The sequence below is a fragment of the Siniperca chuatsi genome, linkage group LG9, assembly GCF_020085105.1.
Source record: "Siniperca chuatsi isolate FFG_IHB_CAS linkage group LG9, ASM2008510v1, whole genome shotgun sequence".
In the NCBI taxonomy this organism is placed as follows: domain Eukaryota; kingdom Metazoa; phylum Chordata; class Actinopteri; order Centrarchiformes; family Sinipercidae; genus Siniperca; species Siniperca chuatsi.
Genome location: NC_058050.1, coordinates 30,495,411 through 30,514,214, shown reverse-complemented (window position 1 = coordinate 30,514,214; position 18,804 = coordinate 30,495,411). Strand labels below are relative to the sequence as shown.

At 39.8% G+C, this 18,804-nt stretch overlaps 1 protein-coding gene and 1 long non-coding RNA gene across 14 annotated transcripts in view; one reads left to right on the top strand and one right to left on the bottom strand.

The window, feature by feature from the left end:
• LOC122880951 (sodium- and chloride-dependent transporter XTRP3-like) overlaps positions 1-15,987 on the top strand; it is a 57,204-nt gene extending 41,217 nt beyond the window's left edge. For all 9 annotated transcript variants that reach the window (XM_044206517.1, XM_044206520.1, XM_044206518.1 and 6 more), the window contains 3 exons: positions 7,384-7,543; positions 9,236-9,401; positions 15,787-15,987. In XM_044206517.1, coding sequence (XP_044062452.1) covers positions 7,384-7,543; positions 9,236-9,401; positions 15,787-15,957 — 497 coding nt within the window. In that variant the 3' untranslated portion in view covers positions 15,958-15,987. The remainder of the gene's footprint in view (positions 1-7,383; positions 7,544-9,235; positions 9,402-15,786) is intronic.
• On the bottom strand, positions 13,111-16,122 carry LOC122880968. Of its 5 annotated transcripts, XR_006379071.1 has the most exons (5): positions 15,983-16,122; positions 15,772-15,890; positions 13,680-13,797; positions 13,353-13,413; positions 13,111-13,272 (listed from the first exon to the last, which is right to left on the bottom strand). It is a non-coding gene; the product is annotated as an uncharacterized LOC122880968 (long non-coding RNA). The 5 variants fall into 5 exon arrangements; XR_006379070.1 differs by having other exon boundaries at positions 13,353-13,797; XR_006379068.1 differs by having other exon boundaries at positions 13,111-13,413.
• Positions 16,123-18,804: the final 2,682 nt, after the last annotated feature.

The window sequence follows — 18,804 nt, the reverse complement described above, 5'->3', positions numbered from 1 at the left end:
GTATTTTCATAATGCTTCAATGACAAGTCTTTATTTTAGGGCTTGCCCAACAGATTTCACGTACAGGATGGATATTAGAGTGAATTTGCAACCCAAGTCAACTGCCTGTCCCCCACATGGACAAATGGGAACATTTTTGCCATTTGGGTCAGGACATTTGGAATACCTGACTGGCCCATTAAAAGTATTCCAAATGTCAGATTTGATCCATTCCCTAATATTGGGACATTTGGAATATTTTTGAATGGGTCAGCATTCCCAAATGTCCTAACCTCTGTGGCAGAAATGTTCCCAAATGTCCTTCCCCACCTCATCACTCAGTGTTGACTTATGATTATTGGATTGAAATATGGTCTATAAGTATATGGTGTTCAGGACCACTGTAAGGGCTGCCCGGCCTCTTAATGAGCAATGCACAAGCTGCCATGCCAAATTACAGCCTCATTGAGCTGTCTTCTTCCAGGAGTAACCTTCAGAGTTGGAACCAAGTCAGACATAAAGAGCAGCCTCTGTTGTGTAAGGTTTGCCAGTTTCGATCACCATGGCAGAAATGTTCCCAAATGTCCCAACCGCCATGACACAAACTCTTCCCAAATGTCCCCAACCCTTCTGCACAAAGGTCAATAGGCCAAGTTTAAGTGGAAAATCTGGACCTATGACCATTTAAAATACACTAATACTAAAGACGTGCAACCTTTTCAGGATCAAAGATGGCATTCTGGAGAATATGTGACCTGATTTTGGTGTGTCTGGGTACATTCCAAGGCCCACAAAATGGGGTGGCCATTTGGGAACCTTTTTGACATTTCAGTAATACGTTTTTTAATTTTCAAAGATTCTTATTTTCTCATAGGAAGGTCCCAAATGGCTAAAAAGTTGCATCAAACATTCTATTCTGCACCCTACACTGAGCATGTGAAGCGTAGACTCTGTAGCCCCTTTGATTACTTATCTTCTTTCAGGAGCAACTGTCAGAATTGCAACCAAGTCAGACTTAAAGAGCAGGCTCTGTTATGCAACAAACTTATTTTTATGACAATGCCTCAATGACAAGTCCTTATTTTAGGGCTTGCCCAACAGATTTCTGGTACAGGGTGTATAGTGAATTTGCAACAAAAGTGCACCCCCACACGGACAAATAGATACATTTCTGTCATGCCGTTGTCACGGATACGCCAGGCTCCACCATCTGCTAATCAAGCACACCTGCTCCCTATCACACTCCTGCTCCCCATCAGCACCCAATCACAGCCAGCACAAAAGGGCCAACAGTTGTCCGACCTAGTTTATACTAAGGACTCTCACCATCGATAAAAAGATCCTACCCTTTCCTACTCCAGTGTGCGCTTGCACTCCAGTGTTCCTTTCTCCAGTCGAGTGTTCTCCAGTCTCCAGCGTGTGTGGCTCCAGCTCCCAATCTCCAACCACATTCTAGAAAGGATGGTATCAGTACTCCACTCGCTAGTCTAGACTACTTCATCATCCATCACTTCCCAACTTACTGTGTTCTCATTGCTGTGTTCAATAAAACCATATCTGTCTCCACCTTGGTGTCTCCTGCCCTTCTGTCCATAACAGGCGGTCAGGACATTTGGAATACCTGACTGGCCCATTCAAAAGTATTCCATACGTCAGATGTCTGTCCTTGCTAATATGAAAATGGATTTTAAATATTGAAGTATTTTTTTCCAAAAGGCATCCTGTGGAATGTGTCTAAGGGTGTGTTTCAGGACCCCCTGAGTCACCTGGGATAAATTTGTCTTGCACTTTTTTGGGGTGCCCTAAGAGTCACACTCTCCAGCTGTTGGATTCTGTTCAATGAACAGCAAAATTAAGTATTTTATTTTCAAAAAGTGTACAGTAGAAGGTGTCTAGGAGCACGTTTCTTTCAGGAACCCTGGAGTTACTTGGAATAGGTTTGTGTTACACTTTTTTCGGGCACCCTTAGAGTGACAGTTTTTATCATTTCCTAATATTGGGACATTTTGAATACTTTTGAATGGACTGGTCAATGTTCCCAAATGTCCTGACCCAAATGGCAGAAATGGTCTCAAATATCCTTACTCAAATGGCAGAAGTCTTCCCAAATGTCCCTCCCTATGTCCCAACTCTGACATTTCGAATACCTTACAATAGGGTGGTCAGGGTTCTCAAATGTCCCTTTTCCCATGTCTATTTTCAAATGGGCATGTGTTGCCAGAGAAAGGTCCAAGACGGTTAAATTAGCCAAAGGGATATCATTTTAGCCTACCTGAGCCCAGTTTGGGCAAAACAGTACATTGGAAAAGAAGTAACCCATCTCGACTCAAATCAGACATAGTCAGGCCAATCGATTATCTCCAACACCTCCCTGGTATACCAGCTAAACAGATTTTGTCTCTGCCCACCAGGGTCTGGTTGTTATTGTCAGGCAAATTACAAGACAAAATAATCTCTACAAAAACAATAGGTTCCTTGTGCTGAAATCCTAAAAAAATAATAATAATAATGATAATAATAATTAGGGCCCTATTGGAATTGCTCAGATTATTAGGGCCCGAGCAGTGACCGCTGCGAAGACCCTGTTGGAATTGCTCGGATTATTATGTAAGGACCCTATTGGAATTACTTACTTACTTTTTTTTATTATTATTATTTCTTTGTCCAAATGGATCACAGTTTTGAGGGGAAAACTCACAAAACTTTCCACACTTGTCAGACGTGGCGGAAATGTACGTATTTTGTGGGTCTTGCGCGGGGGGCGTGGCAAAATGGCTCGAAAGTGCCCCCAACAAAATTGAAAAAAAAACAGTCCCCGGGCTACATTTCACCTACATGTACAAAATTTGGGAGGTATATGTATCACCCCTAAACATGCAAAAAGACATAGCCTAAACCAAACAGGAAGTCAGCTATTTTGAATTGAATGTACACTTTTAGGCCATTTTTCGCTACACAGGGTTCTTTACAAACTTCCTTTAAGAGGCAGGAACCTTGGACAGAACCAGACTCACTAGTGGGCGGCCAACCGCTGCTGCCGTGTTAGGTTTTGAGAGAGAGAGAGAGCGGTTTTGAGAGAGGGGGGGTGGGGGTGGGAGAGAGGGAGGCACAATGCAAATACAACCTGTTAATATTAATAAATTAATAATAATAGGAATGACAGCTATAGGAAAAATAATGTCAGTATTAGTAACAGAGCCAATAACAACAAGTGTAGTAGCAGTTGTCGAGCAGGAACATGGGGGCAGTAGGTGGCCCACAACCACAGATCCAGTCTCTGCAGCTCCGGAGGCAGAAATACCTGCTGAAAGTGACGGAAGGAGAGAAAAGAGAAACGAGAAAGCACAAAACTACAGGAGAGAGAAGATGTCGAGTTAGTAACATGCAGTAATGGGATCAAAATGCATACAGATAGAGAGGGAGAGAAGGAGAGAGGAAAGAGGTGCATCATGGGAAGTCTCCCAGCAGTCTAGGCCTACAGCAGCATAACTAAGGGATGGTTCAGGGCTCACCCAAGCCAGCCCTAACTATAAGCTTTATCAAAGAGGAAAGTCTTAAGCCTACTCTTAAATGTGGAGATAGTGTCTGCCTCCCAATATCTTGCAGTAATTTGCACTGTATGCACACCATTTTTTGCTCAGTTTTTCATGAAACATCATCAAAATATTTGGCATTACACCCGTAAACAGCAGAATGATGTGTGATTTATTTCATAATTTTATCATCAACATTTCGACTGTTGTAAGTGCTTTAAGTTTAAACAGACAAACATACTGCAGTCTGGCACATTTGATGTCATTGCCACAAGGTGCGAGAAGGTGGGTGGAAACCACATCTTCCCAGTGGTGCATTCAGTAAGTTGCCTTCTCTTCTCTGCGGATCCAAAGGTCCAGCGTTCGAATTCCCAGGGCAACCAAGTCCTACTTGGCAACAAAGAGGCAATACATGCATGTAGTCTTTTTTCAAGTGGTCATTGATGTCATATTAATTTCAAAATTGCCCATTGTACTTGGACCCCTTGAAAATTTCTTTGCTAAAATGTGTTTGTGCTGCAAAAACCGTAAGGCCTAGAAACACAAAAATAGCGTGTGGATTACAAATTCTTATAAGGCACATACAATGACACTCAAGGTGACAAGGTGTAATAATCACATTTACGTTTTCAAAATTAATTAATTAAAATCCTCAGCAATACACCCGCCAAGTTTGAAGTCGATTGAACAAAAGGTTCTCAAGATATGTGAAGGACAGACATACATACAGAGATTCCTTGCTTTATAGTAAGATGACTGATGTTCAATTCTAGCATCTTTCTAGGAAAGTATATGACTGACTGACTTAGTACTACGTTTATCTCATTATTAGATTCAATTGGCTTTTGTCAGAGTGTACATGAAGCCACTCACTGTTTTAACCACACCCTCGACCTTGTTCTAGTATATGGCATTAAAATTGAACATTTAATAGTCTTTCCTCAGAATCCTTCTTTATCGGACCATTATTTAATAACTTTTGAACTGCTATTGCTGGACTACACGCTATTAGGCAAAAATTCGTATTCTAGATGTCTATCTGATAGTGCTGTGGCTAGATTCAAGGAAGCAATCCCATCTGCATTTAACTCAATGTTATGCCTCAATATAACAGAGGACTCCTATGCAAATCGCAGCCCCTCCCAAATTGACCATCTAGTTGATAGCGCTGCAGGCTCACTGCGAACGACACTTGATTCTATCGCTCCTCTAAAAAGAAGATAATAAAGCAAAGAAGGTTAGCCCCGTGGTATAACCCCCAAACCTGCAAATTGAAGCAAACATCACGAAAACTTGAAAGGAAATAGCGTTCCAACAACCTGGAAGAATCTCGTTTAGTCTGGCAAGATAGTCTTAAAACATACAGGAAGGCCCTCCGTAATGCCAAAGCAGCTTACTACTCATCAGTAATAGAGGAAAATAAAAACAACCCCAGGTTTCTTTTCAGCACTGTAGCCAGGCTGACAGAGAATCATAGCTCTATTGAACCATGTATTCCTATAGCTCTCAGTAGTTACGACTTCATGAGCTTCTTTAATGATAAAATTTTAACTATTAGAGAAAAAATTCATCAAGTCCTGCCTTTAACCGGTGCCGACTTATCTTCAAACACAGGAACCTTGGAAACAGCTGTAGAGCCTGATGTGTGTTTTGGCTGCTTTGCTCCTGTCAACCTCCTTCAGCTGACTTCAACGATTAATTCATCTAAGCCATCAACCTGTCTCTTAGACCCCATTCCAACTAGGCTGCTTAAAGACGTTTTACCCTTAATTAGCACTTCTTTACTGGATATGATCAATCTGTCTTTATTAACAGGCTATGTACCACAATCCTTTAAAGTAGCTGTAATTAAACCGCTTCTTAAAAAGCCCACTCTTGATCCAGGGGTTTCAGCCATCTATAGACCTATATCTGACCTTCCCTTTCTTTCTAAGATCCTTGAGAAAGCAGTCACCAATTAGTTGTGTGACTTTCTAAATAACAATAGTTTATTTAAGGATTTTCAGTCAGGGTTTAGAGTGTATCATAGCACAGAGACAGCACTGGTGAAAATTACAAATGACCTTTTAATTGTATCAGACAATGGACTTGTCTTTGTACTTGTCTTGTTAGATCTTAGTGCTGCGTTCGACACCATTGACCATCACATCCTATTACAGAGACTGGAACATGTAATTGGCATTAAAGGAGCCGCACTAAGCTGGTTTAAATCCTATCAGATCAAACTCCAGCAACACCGTAAGGAACCTCAGAGTTATCTTTGATCAGGATTTATCCTTTAACTCCCGCATGAAACAAACTTCAAGGACTAGCTTTTTTCACCTACGTAACATTGCAAAAATCAGGCACATCCTGTTTCAAAATTATGCAGAAAAATTAGTGCATGCCTTTGTTACTTCTAGGCTGGACTACTGCGATTCCTTATTATCCGGCTGCCCGAATAAGTCCCTTAAGACTCTCCAGTTGATCCAGAATGCTGCGGCACGTGTACTGACAAAAACTAGGAAAAGAGATCATATCTCTCCAATATTAGCTTCTCTGCACTGGCTCCCTGTAAAATCCAGAATAGAATTTAAAATCCTTCTCCTCACCTACAAAGCTCTTAATGGTCTAGCACCATTGTATCTTAATGATCTCATAATACCATATTATCCGACTAGAACACTGCGCTCCCAGAATGCAGGGTTATTTGTGGTTCCTAGAGTCTCCAAAGGTAGAATTGGAGCCAGAGCCTTCAGCTATCAAGCTCCTCTCCTGTGGAATCAGATCCCAATTTGGGTTCGGGAGGCTGACACCATCCTCACATTTAAGAGTAGGCTTAAGACTTTCCTCTTTGATAAAGCTTATAGTTAGGGCTGGCTTGGGTGAGCCCTGAACCATCCCTTAGTTATGCTGCTATAGGCCTAGATGCACTGAGCTCTTCTCTCCTCCTCCTCTCCCTTCCACCTGTATGCATTTTTATCCCATTAATGCTGCCTCCATGTTCCTGCTCGACATCTGCTTATACAATTGTTATTATTAGTCTTATTACTATTATTATCATTATTATTCCTATCACTATCATTCCTATTAGGCCTAGACTGCCGGGAGACTTCCCATGATGCACCTCTTTCCTCTCTCCTCCTCTCCCTCTCCATCTGTATGCATTTTTATCCCATTACTGCATGTTACTAACTCAACATCTTCTCTCTCCTGTAGTTTTGTGCTTTCTCGTTTCTCTCCTCTCTCCTTCTGTCGCTTCCAGCAGGTATTTCTGCCTCCGGAGCTGCAGAGACTGGATCTGTGGTTGTGGGCCACCTGCTGCCCCCGTGTTCCTGCTCAACAACTGCTACTACACTTACTCCTATAGCTGTCATTCCTATTATTATTAATTTATTAATATTAACAGGTGGTATTTGCATTGTGCCCCCACCCCCACCCCACCCCACCCCCTTTCTCAAAACCTCTCTCTCTCTAAACTTCTCTCTCTCAAAACCTAACACGGTAGTGGCGGATGGCCGCCCACTATTGAGTCTGGTTCTGTCCAAGGTTTCTGCCTCTTAAAAGGAAGTTTTTGTGTAGTTGCTACTACACTTGTTGTTATTGGCTCTGTTACTAATACAGCATTATTTTTCCTATAGCTATCATTCCTATTATTACTAATTTATTAATAGTAACACTACACTTACTATTCTACTATTTAAAAACAAATTAAAATTCTACGTGGTCTTTGCATTGTGCCTCCCTCTCCCCACCCCCTTCCCCCAAACCCCTCCTCTCTCTCTCTCCAAACCTAACATGGCACACATCACTGTATATAGTTAAAACTTACTAATTGTAAAATAAGGATGGAAAAAAGCTGCTGCTCAAGAGTGCTGTCTTTTGCTTGCAGGTTTAGTGTGTTTGTTTTGTCTGCTGCTCGGCCTGGGATTCACCACCACGTCAGGGAATTACTGGTTTACCATGTTCAATGACTATGGAGCCACTTTCTCCCTACTGTTCATCGTCCTCACCGAGGTCATAACTGTCAGTTACATCTATGGAATTAAAAGGTTTGTGTTTGTGTTGTGTGTGGTAGTACCCACATTTGTATGCCTTCAGTTCAACTTTTGAACTTTGCAACTAGTGACTACCCAGATGAAAATTTTGCTGCTCCCAGTAGTCTTTTCTTTGTCTCATCAGAAATATGTCAGCTTCTTATTTGGAGATTCCTGAATTCTGACCTGTTTCTCCTAACCCCCCCACCCCCGGTCCAGGTCAAGTTTGAGAATAACAGTAGAAACACAAGAAAAGCAGCAGTTCTTTTGCTGCGCTCATAGGCTTCTCAGAGTTTTCTCCTTATCAACCTTATGGAGCAGTAAATTGACAATTAAGAGAAAAGAGCTTGCATGATTCAGATCTCAATATTGTCCAACTTGGGTATCAGGTATGTCTTATGTATGTCTGATAAATGGCTTGTTGGCAATAATTTAAGAAACACATGAGAAAATGTGTATAGAAATGAAACGTGAAGGAAAACTAATGCACAAAATCTTTATTAGAAGTTAATTACAATCTGGAAAATGTTACGCCCCAAATATAAATCATTGGATGAACAGAATTTTAGTACGCCAACTTTATTCCATCTAAACAAATCGAGTAAAATCTCACATCTGGCATTAACAACAGATACCAACATTCCTGTTCTTCCAAGCTTTCTTTTTAACATACTACATGTAACTCGAAATTCTTTTCAATGCATGAAACATAAACTCATTGTCAGTCCTGCAATACAGATTCTAATAAAGGTTCTAATGTTCAGTTTTGATGCTACAGTTTTAGAGAGGGGCTGATATAACTATATGGTCATTTTGGAGGGTTTAGTTTGTGGTGCTGTTGAATGGAGTTATACTGAGAGTTGTTAATATTTGGTCAACCCTCTGATATAACTTGGTTGGACAAAATATTGGAAACGCCTCTCTAAAACGCTAACAAAAAACCCACTATAACCTTCATAAAGGTCCATAAATGTCCATTGTGAAAACACTTTGTACTGGGTTAGAAAGAATTTTGAGTTACATGTAGTATGTTAAAAAGAAAGCTTGGAAGAACAGGAATGTTGGTATCTGTTGTTAATGCCAGATGTGAGATTTTACTCGATTTGTTTAGATGGAATAAAGTTGACGTACTAAAATTATGTTCATCCTATAATTTATATTTGGGGCGTAACATTTTCCAGATTGTAATTAACTTCTAATAAAGATGTTTTGCATTACTTTTCCTTCACATTTCATTTCTATACACATTTTCTCATGTGTTTCTTAAATTATTGCCAACAAGCCATTTATCAGACATACATAAGACATACCTGATACCCAAGTTGGACAATATTGAGATCTGAATCATGCAAGCCCTTTTCTCTTAATTGTCAATTTACTGCTCCATAAGGTTGATAAGGAGAAAACTCTGAGAAGCCTATGAGCACAGCAAAAGAACTGCTGCTTTTCTACTGTTAGTTTCTACTGTTATTCTCAAACGGGACTTAAATTGATTTATTCTTTTGCTCCTAAGTGGGGGTTTAGGAGAAACAGGTCAGAATTCAGTAATCTCCAAATAAGAAGCTGATTTATTTCTGATGAGACAAAGAAAAGACTATTGTGAGCAGCAAAATTTTCCTCTGGATGTGAAGTATAAAATAACCAGCAATGTTCTCGCAAACTATACAGATCAATATTGGATTTTACTATGTTATCTACTCATTTTAGGTTTGAAAAAGACATAGAAGACATGCTCGGTCATCGTCCCAACTGGTACTGGAAGGTAATGTGGTCAGGAACTAGTCCCCTTCTCCTTATTGCCCTTTTCATTTTCTACATCATCAACTACATCAAGGGAGGGACACCCACCTACCAAGCATGGAACAAAGAGCTGGTGAGCTGTGACTTTTTTCTTCTCCAGTAGTGATGTCTTGCACATACTGCTTTTCAATGCTTAAGCTAGTGCAGATATCCAAATTGCAATTGTTCTGCTTCGTCTTCTTCAATATGATATCATATCCAGGGCTGCCAACACACTTTTGGTGTGAGACACCCGCTTTCATCTTCTGTCTCCTGCTCTCACACCACCCAAACAAATGTCAATCCAAATAAGAGAAAGCCACAAAGCCACTCCTTGATGAAAAATCTAGTTATAAACGTTATATAGGCTACCCGTTACCACAAAATACTTTACATATTTATTTATTTGTTTTAGTGTCTGGCTGGACTATAAATGAACACAGTGAGCGACATCACCATGTTTTTAGGCATAGGCAAACTAGGCATTGCCTAACGTGCCACCAGCTTGCAGGGCGCCAAACAGGAGCAAGAATTCAATTCAATTTATATAGGGCCAATTCATAACAGAAGTTATCTCATTGCACTTTACCTATAGAGCAGGTCTAGACCGAACTCTTTATAATATTATTTACAGAGACCACACAAATCCCACCATGAGCAAGCATTTGGCAACAGTGGCAAGGAAAAACTTCCTTTAAGAGGCAGAAACCTTGGACAGAACCAGACTCATTGGTGGTCAGCCATCCACCAACTCTTTTGTAATTTATTTCAGACGCCCAATCTACTTGGGTGTCTACTCTAAGTGTGTCAAACTGATGTGTGCATTTTATTGTAAAATAAACTGACAGCTCACACTGCACTAAACCCCTGATGCTGAGAGGAGTCTACAGGCAGACTCTGTAGTGGGCTGACACTCACTGTCATATCATTTATGATTATCATTCAAGTTACTTACGTTCCATGGAAACATTAAATGATCCATACTGGGATAAGACTTATACCAGGTATATGGATACTGTGGACATTTGCGTCCTCAACTCCAGTCATGTAGTAGTCAGTAAGTCTATTTTTTTTTTATTTTTTAAAACAGCGGTCAGTTGTGTCTCTGCATTTTCTATTCATCTGTAAAACATTTCTAAATAGCTTCACTAATTTTAATGCAGACCTAAAGTGTGTACTGTAAGCTGTATATTGTAGGAAAAACATAGCCAAAAATAGAATTTAAACAAATATTGGATCAGAAAACCTGGTCGGGACATCCATAAGTTAAAGTGAGGATACTGAGGATACCTGCAGCTCAGTTCAGAAATAACAGATACTGTCTGGGATGAGGAGGAGTCAAAAACACCTTGCACAGATCAGAAACCTGGATAATGTTAGCATCATGAAGCGATATGAATAACCAGGTTTCTTATTCCATCTTATATCTTGAACATGATTAAAACCAGGATAAGACATAAAATGGACTAGTGTGCATGTAAAGTTACTAATTGACAGATGATGCTGATGACATGACGCAGACCAGAAGTTAAGTGAAGTTGAATGAATATTATAAAATTATTGTAATGAAAAGATCAGTCCCCTCAGTGGATGTCTGGCCTAGGGTACCAAAATGTCAAGAAACAGCATATGCCTTGCATGTGACTGTCGGTTACAAAAATTTCACAAGCAAAAATCTATTTAAGAGGCATATTGAAATCATTATTGTTTTTCTGTGTTAGTTGCAGTTTATGGAGTCCAGCCAGGACCATTTTGGCCGGGGATACAAAGTCATATGCTGGCTGTCATGCTAATGTTGTCTTTTAAACTTTTGGTTGCATGTGTCGCCTTGTTACCATTAATCAACCAATTCCTAGTAACATGATATGATTACATAAAAATGTGTAAAGTGTAAGTGAGAACCAAACGTAAAAGCAGATGATGTTTTACTCCTACTATAACCTGTTAAATATGCCAATATTCAATGGCCAAAACCACATTATGTGAGTAATAATATGAAGAGGTGAAATCTCCTTGTTTGAAATCAGCTGACAGGGACTTTAGGACAAGACTCTTTCTTAATACTCAAACACAAAGCTCAGTAACGAGAGTTGCCAGCTACATAATGAGCTGAAAAGGTACAGAGAGCATTAGGTCAGTCTTAATGTTATACAATACAAAGTCCCCTCCAGGCTATATAATTAGAGTGAGCTAACCTTAGGTAAAAGAAGACAATGTTGAACTTGAAAATGGAGAACAGAATGGGTTTGGTTGCTTATGTGGCTCTTTAAGACGCTTTAAGGAGGCAGTTACAATAAAAAGGCATTGATACAATAGCCTACATCAACAATGTAAGACTTTTTGATAAAAAGACAGCTGATCTACGTTTAGGGATCATCTCAAGTTTGTTCATGAAAAGTTATTTTTAAATGTAATTACATTGCAATGTGCCTTCATGTAACCACATCAACGGCACACAAGAGACTGAATGATCATGGGGGTCATTTTGGAAGGTACTGAAAACAAGCTATTCTGTGGTTTCGGTATGAGGACTTTATATATACTGTAGATGTCCTGAAACAAACTTAGTGAAGAAGCCAAGCAGTTTGGGTTTGGTTTTGGATTTTGGTGTTGGCGAGGATTAGGGATGGGGTCTGATAGCATTTTATCAAATTTGAATCCAGTTCCGAATCAGCTTCCTTTCTTATTCTTTATCAAATCTTTTTAGGTAGCTTGTTTGGTGGGGAATGAAGACATCTTCACACAGAGATTCTACAGTGCTGACAGGGTGTAGGGCTTTCAACACATATTTAGTGTCACTGCTCTGTCACATTCATTAACCCTGCCCTGACAATTTTTTTCTTTTGCTGCATTTGCTCCTCACTGGGGGGCTGTGCTACAGCTGCAAAAGCTGTAGAAGCTAAAATAAAAACAACACAGTAGTAATATTAATTCTACTTTATTATACAACAAGTATCAACTGAATAAATTGCTGATATTTCTGCATACACGATGCACTAATTGTTACCTGAGGTTGTTGTACAGATGATCTGACTTTGGTGAACCCCTGACTTTTCCTCTAGCGCCACCATGACGTTCACATTTGTTGTTCAGAGTGAAACGTCTTGACAACAATGAGATGGGTTACCTTGAAATTACAACAAATATTCAAGGATACATTCTAACTTTGGTGATCCTCTTTTCTCTTGCGCCACCAGGTGGTAAAAGTTCTCTCTTATCCTGTCAAATAGCTCTACATCTACTACATGGATTAGCACAAAATTTGGTACAGATATTCATGGTTTCCAGACTATTTCACACAGGGCCATGTAGGTTTGGATTTTGTTTTCCCTTAATAATAACAACCTTCATTTAAAAACTGCATTTTGTGTTTACTTGTGTTATCTTTGACTAATATATAATATTGTTTGATGATCTGAAACATTTATGTGTGACAATCATGCAAAAAAATAAGAAATCAGGAAGGGGGCAAACACTTTTTCACACCACTGTATGTAATTTTAGTGACCAAAGGCATTGAGGCACTGCTCAGCACAAAGTGGAAGAGAGGCTGAATACATTATTAGTAGAAGGAATACAGAAACAGCAGGTAGAGTCAGGGTGAGCTTCAGTAATGACCAATAGCATGAGCTCCTCACACCTGGGGCGGCTGTGGCTTGGTGGTAGAGCAAGTTGTCCACCAATCGGAAGGTTGGCGATTTGATCCTGGCTTCCCCCAGCCCACATGTCGAAGTGTCCTTGGGCAAGACACTGAACCCGAAATTGCTCCCAAGGGCCGTGCCTTCGGTGTGTGAGTGTGTGTGAATAATTAGTTAGTTTCTTTAAACTGATGAGCAGTTATCATCTGCCATCAGTGGGTGAATGTGATATGTAATGTAAAGCCCTTTGAGTGGTCAGCAGACTAGTACAGTCCATTTACATCCCCTTTAAAAGCAGGTGAAACGGGAGGAGAGAGGCTGAGGTCTCTGAGAGAAAGAGAAAAAATTAACCTATGTGAAGTTCCAAAATACAAATGTACAACACAAATATTAATTTACATCATTACCCTAAATATGCTGTCAGTGGTAGTGTGAACAGGCAGCTGATGTATGTTGGTGCTGCATCTGCTGAAATAATGAGTAAAATATGGTTATAGTTGTGCAAACAATTAATAAAAGCTAAGTAATACATTTAAACTATGCATTCTATCTGCTCCTTCTCTGCATATCTGACTTATTCATATCTTTATAACCCAATGAACATAAACTGAACATCAAACAGAAGAAATTCAAATTAAGCAGTCATGATAGTCATACATGATTAAACAACAAATACAAAACGGGGTTTGGAGATTTTCTAGTTAGTGTTTAGAAAAACACACAAGGTCAGTTACCATTAAGTCCTGGTGTTGTGCTGAAAGATTTAAATAATTAATGAAGGTATCCACGCTGTGCATAAAGTAAGCAGGGTTTTGGAGAGGTATGAGTGTGATCCTCTACTAACCAGTTGATCTGAGCAGGAGGAAACACAAGTAAACATAATCTATTAAAAACAAAATACAAAATAAAATAATAATAATAGGAATGATAGTGATAGGAATAATAATGATAATAATAGTAATAAGACTAATAATAACAATTGTATAAGCAGTTGTCGAGCAGGAACATGGGGGCAGCATTAATGGGATAAAAATGCATACAGGTGGAGAGGGAGAGGAGGAGAGAGGAGCTCAGTGCATCATGGGAAGTCTCCCAGCAGTCTAGGCCTATAGCAGCATAACTAAGGGATGGTTCAGGGCTCACCTGAGCCAGCCCTAACTATAAGCTTTATCAAAGAGGAAAGTCTTAAGCCTACTCTTAGATGTGGAGATGGTGTCTTCCTCCCGAACCCAAACTGGGACCTGATTCCACAGGAGAGGAGCTTAACAGCTGAATGCCCTGGCTCCCATTCTACTTTTGGAGACTCTAGGAACCACAAGTAACCCTGCATTCTGGGAGCGCAGTGTTCTAGTCGGGTAATAAGGTATTATGAGCTCTTTAAGATACCATGGTGCCTGACCATTAAGAGCTTTGTAGGTGAGGAGAAGGATTTTAAATTCTATTCTGGATTTTATAGGGAGCCAGTGCAGAGAAGCTAATATTGGAGAAATATGATCTCTTTTCCTAGTTCTTGTAAGTACACGTGCCGCAGCATTCTGGATCAACTGGAGACTCTTAAGGGAATTATTCGAGCAGCCTGATAATAAGGAATTGCAGTAGTCCAACCTAGAAGTAACAAAGGCATGCACTAGTTTTTCGGCATCATTTTGAGACAGGATGTGACTGATTTTTGCAATGTTACGTAGGTGAAAGAAGGCAGTCCTTAAAGTTTGTTTCATGTGGGAGTTAAAGGATAAATCCTGATGAAAGATAACTCAGAGGTTCCTTATGGTGCTGCTGGAGGCCAGGGCAATGCCATCTAGTGTAACTGTATCTTTAGATAATGTGTTTCGGAGGTGTTTGGGGCCAAGAACAATAACTTGTCAGAGTTTAACATTAGAAAATTGCAGGTCATCCAGGTCTTTATGTCCTTAAGGCATGCCTGAAGTTTAGCTAACTGGTTAGTTTCATCTGGCTTGATCGATAGATATAATTTTGCATAACAATGAAAGTTTATGGAGTGCTTCCTAAAAATATTGCCTAAAGGAAGCATAGCTAAGGTGAATAGAATCGGTCCAAGCACAGAACCTTGTGGAACTCCGTGACTATCTTTGCCGTGTATGGAGGACTCACTGTTAACATGTACAAACTGAGATTGATCTGATAGATTGGATTTAAACCAGCTTAGCGCGGTTCCTTTAATGCCAATTAAATGTTCCAGTCTCTGTAATAGGATGTGATGGTCAATGGTGTTGAATGCAGCATTAAAATCTAACAAGAGAAGTACAGAGATAAGTTCATTGTCTGACACACGGCTCCTCTCTGAAATCAGAGACTATAGATGAAACACACGTAGCATTCCTGCTGCTGTGTGATGACTACTGGTGTTAAATCAACTGCACAGAAAAGCGCTGACATTTTACAGATTGTTGTGGGAAACTCACTCCTCAAACAGAACATCAGTATTGACATTTCTCTGGGTCACACTCAAATGGATGATATTACTGGTAAGAATTTTTCACAGTCACATAAAAATTGTATTTTGATACAATACAGTCAATCTGCAGTAAATGTGTAAAAATGTGTAGCAAACTAAAAGAGGAAAAAACAAAAAGCTGTTTTATTATTTTGGAGAGGTCTCTGTGCTTGCACATCTGCCAACTGAAGCCACGAAAATTGCCCTGCGTCTGTCTTTGCAATAAAAGGCGGTCTGAGCAAGTTTTAACACAAATGCAATTTTGTGCCAAAATGAGCAACAACATTGCACTTGTTGCACATTGTTTGATATTCTGCTAAAATGCCTGAGTAATTAATTACGTAATGTGTGAAGATAGGTGTTAACTGTACCTGTTGTTTCCTCAGGGTAAGTCAGTGGTGTTGGAGTATCCTGTCTTTGGCCAGCTCTTCATCGGGCTGCTGCTGGTGTCGTCAGTCAGCTGTGTTCCCCTCACAGCTCTGTATGTCTACTGCAGGAAGAGGAAACATGGAAACCATCATAAGAGGCAGCATACTGTCAGCACAGTATCTGCTTAGTGACCAGATGATGACAGGAACTAACCTTCTACCATCTCCTGCCTTCCTAGACACCCCCATATCTCTGTCTTCCAGCTGAACACAGCAACAGCACATCATTCATCATCATCATCTATTACATGGAGGGACAGTGGCACATGATCATTGGTCAATTGTGTTTTCTTTCCATGTTTCTCTTCACTTTCACCAAATTTCACATTATTGAAAGCAATTTTTGAGTTGTTCTCCCTGCAAGAGGACCTCTTTTACTACAGTGAACAATGCCCTCTTGCAGCAGGAAACACAAATAAATTGGAGGAATGGGGACATAAAATCCAGATGAAAATCGTGATAAACCTTTCTACTCATTTCTTTTTAAAAGTGGGTATTTTCCGGTGAATATATTATTGTATAATTTCTCTCAGTACTAAAGTTAAACTTCTGAGCCAGATTCTAATCAATACTGTTCACTGTCCACTAAAAGAGGTTCAAGTTCATCACGTTCCACAGAATTCCTCTCTCAGTCACACAGCTTAAAAGTGGAACATGTTGTTAGTGTAGATACAGTTTGTTTTATTGCCAACATTTACAGCAAATATAGTTGTAATACAGTATTTCATATGACTAGTTTACTAAATGGTCATAATATGATGTATGTAGATATGTAACTCACTCAATGGATTATGAGATGTGGTGTTTGATTATACTAGTCATTTTTATATCCTTAAGTCATGTTGTTTCATATGATATAGAAAATTCAAGTTGAAACAATTTTAATGTAGTGCTGGGAACTGCTGGCAAAAAATATCATACCACATTGGCTGACTTTTTTTACTTGTTTTGAGAAAATAAGATGTTCAACTCAAGAATATTCAATTCAGTTTTTATTTATATAGCGCCAATTTGTAACAGAAGTTATCTCATTGCACTTTTCTTATAGAGCAGGTCTAGACCATACTCTTTATAATATTAATTACAGAGACCCAACAAATCCCACCATGAGCAAGCATTTGGCGACAGTGGCAAGAAAAAACTTCCTTTAAGAGGCAGAAACCTTGGACAGAACCAGACTCAATGGTGGTCAGCCATCCACCGCTGCCGTGTTAGGTTTTAAGAGAGAGAGAAAGAGGTTTAGAGAGAGAGAGAGAGAGGTTTTCAGAAAGAGAGGTTTTGGGGGAGTGGGGAGGGGGAGGAACAATGCAAATACCACCTAGATTTTTTTTTTAAATAGTAGAATTGTAATTGTAGTGTTAATATTAATAAATTAATAATAATAGGAATGACAGCTATAGGAAAAATAATGTCAGTTTTAGTAACAGAGCCAATAACAACAACTGTAGTAGCAGTGGTTGAGCAGGAACACAGGGGCAGCAGGTGGCCCACAACCACAGATCCAGTCTCTGCAGCTCCGGAGGCAGAAATACCTGCTGGAAGCGACAGAAGGAGAGAGGAGAGAAACGAGAAAGCACAGAACTACGGGAGAGAGAAGATGTCGAGTTAGTAACATGCAGTAATGGGATAAAAATGCATACAGATGGAGAGGGAGAGAAGGAGAGAGGAAAGAGGTGCATCATGGGAAGTCTCCTGGCAGTCTAGGCCTATAGCAGCATAACTAAGGGATGGTTCAGGGCTCACCCAAGCCAGCCCTAACTATAAGCTTTATCAAAGAGGAAAATCTTAAGCCTACTCTTATGTGGAGATGGTGTCTGCCTCCCAAACCAACTGAATAGACTGATTAAGGTGTAGATCTTTTAACAGTCTAGTCATCTAATAATAGCTTAAGCAAGCTAAGTTATGTTATGCTCAGTTACGTTACCAGTCCATGGATGGAAAGAAAGTTGCTTTGAAGTAGGCCTACTCCTTGTTAGCCAGCAGTCTGTCTGTTGTAGATGGGCCAAGCTGGAAAGAATTGTGGTTCCGAGTGTGAAGTCTGGAGGGTTATGGGAAACTGAGTTCTATGGCTTTCCTTTGTTTACAGAACAAAAGAGCATGTGGTCTCATAATAAAAAGTCAGTTAAAGTCTCACAAATTAACAAATTCATCTGTGGAGTGCCAGTGGTCATGCCACAACCTGAGGGACAGTGAATGATGAGTGACCTAGACACACACAGCACACACATGCATTCTCACACACACACGAACACATACACACAAAATAAATAAAAATTGTTGCAGTGTTTATATAGTTCTCATTTATTTGTATTTTTTAACTGCAAGCCTACATTTTTTTCAATTTTAATTGAAGTTATTTTTTACTTATCTGTACAACAGATCAGATTTCAACAGTGAAATCACAATTCTTCTGTTTATGTACATTGTTTTTTCACACATTTCACACTTGCTTTGGCAATGTAAATGTCTGTTTCTCATGCCAATAAAGCCCCTTTTAATGTAATTGAATTGTAATTTGTGCATTAATAAGAGTTTAAATAGAATAGGATATATAAGAAATTTATATGTGTATGATTTTTTTTTTTTTTTTTTTTTTTTTTTTTGGGGGGGGGGGGTGCAATCTTAGGCAGTGACCTCATTTAGGATCCAAGTGGCCTGAGGGTAGAAGCTCTTCCTGAGCCTCTCAGTGCTGGCCTGGTGGAGAAAAGGCTGTTATCCATGTGGTTGGGATCCTTAATGATTCTCCTAGCCTTATTCTTGCAGCGCCTGGTGTAAATATACTTTAGGCAGGGTAGAGCACCACATATTCCATGTTCAGCCAAATGAACCACTCTTTGCAGGGCTTTGGGGTCCTGTTCTGTGCTGTTTCTGTACCAGGCAGTGATGTTCCCATCAGGACACACTCTGTGGTGAAGGAGGACCTCAGCATTTGAGGAGGTACCCGAAATTTCCTCAAGCATCTGAGGTGAAACAGTC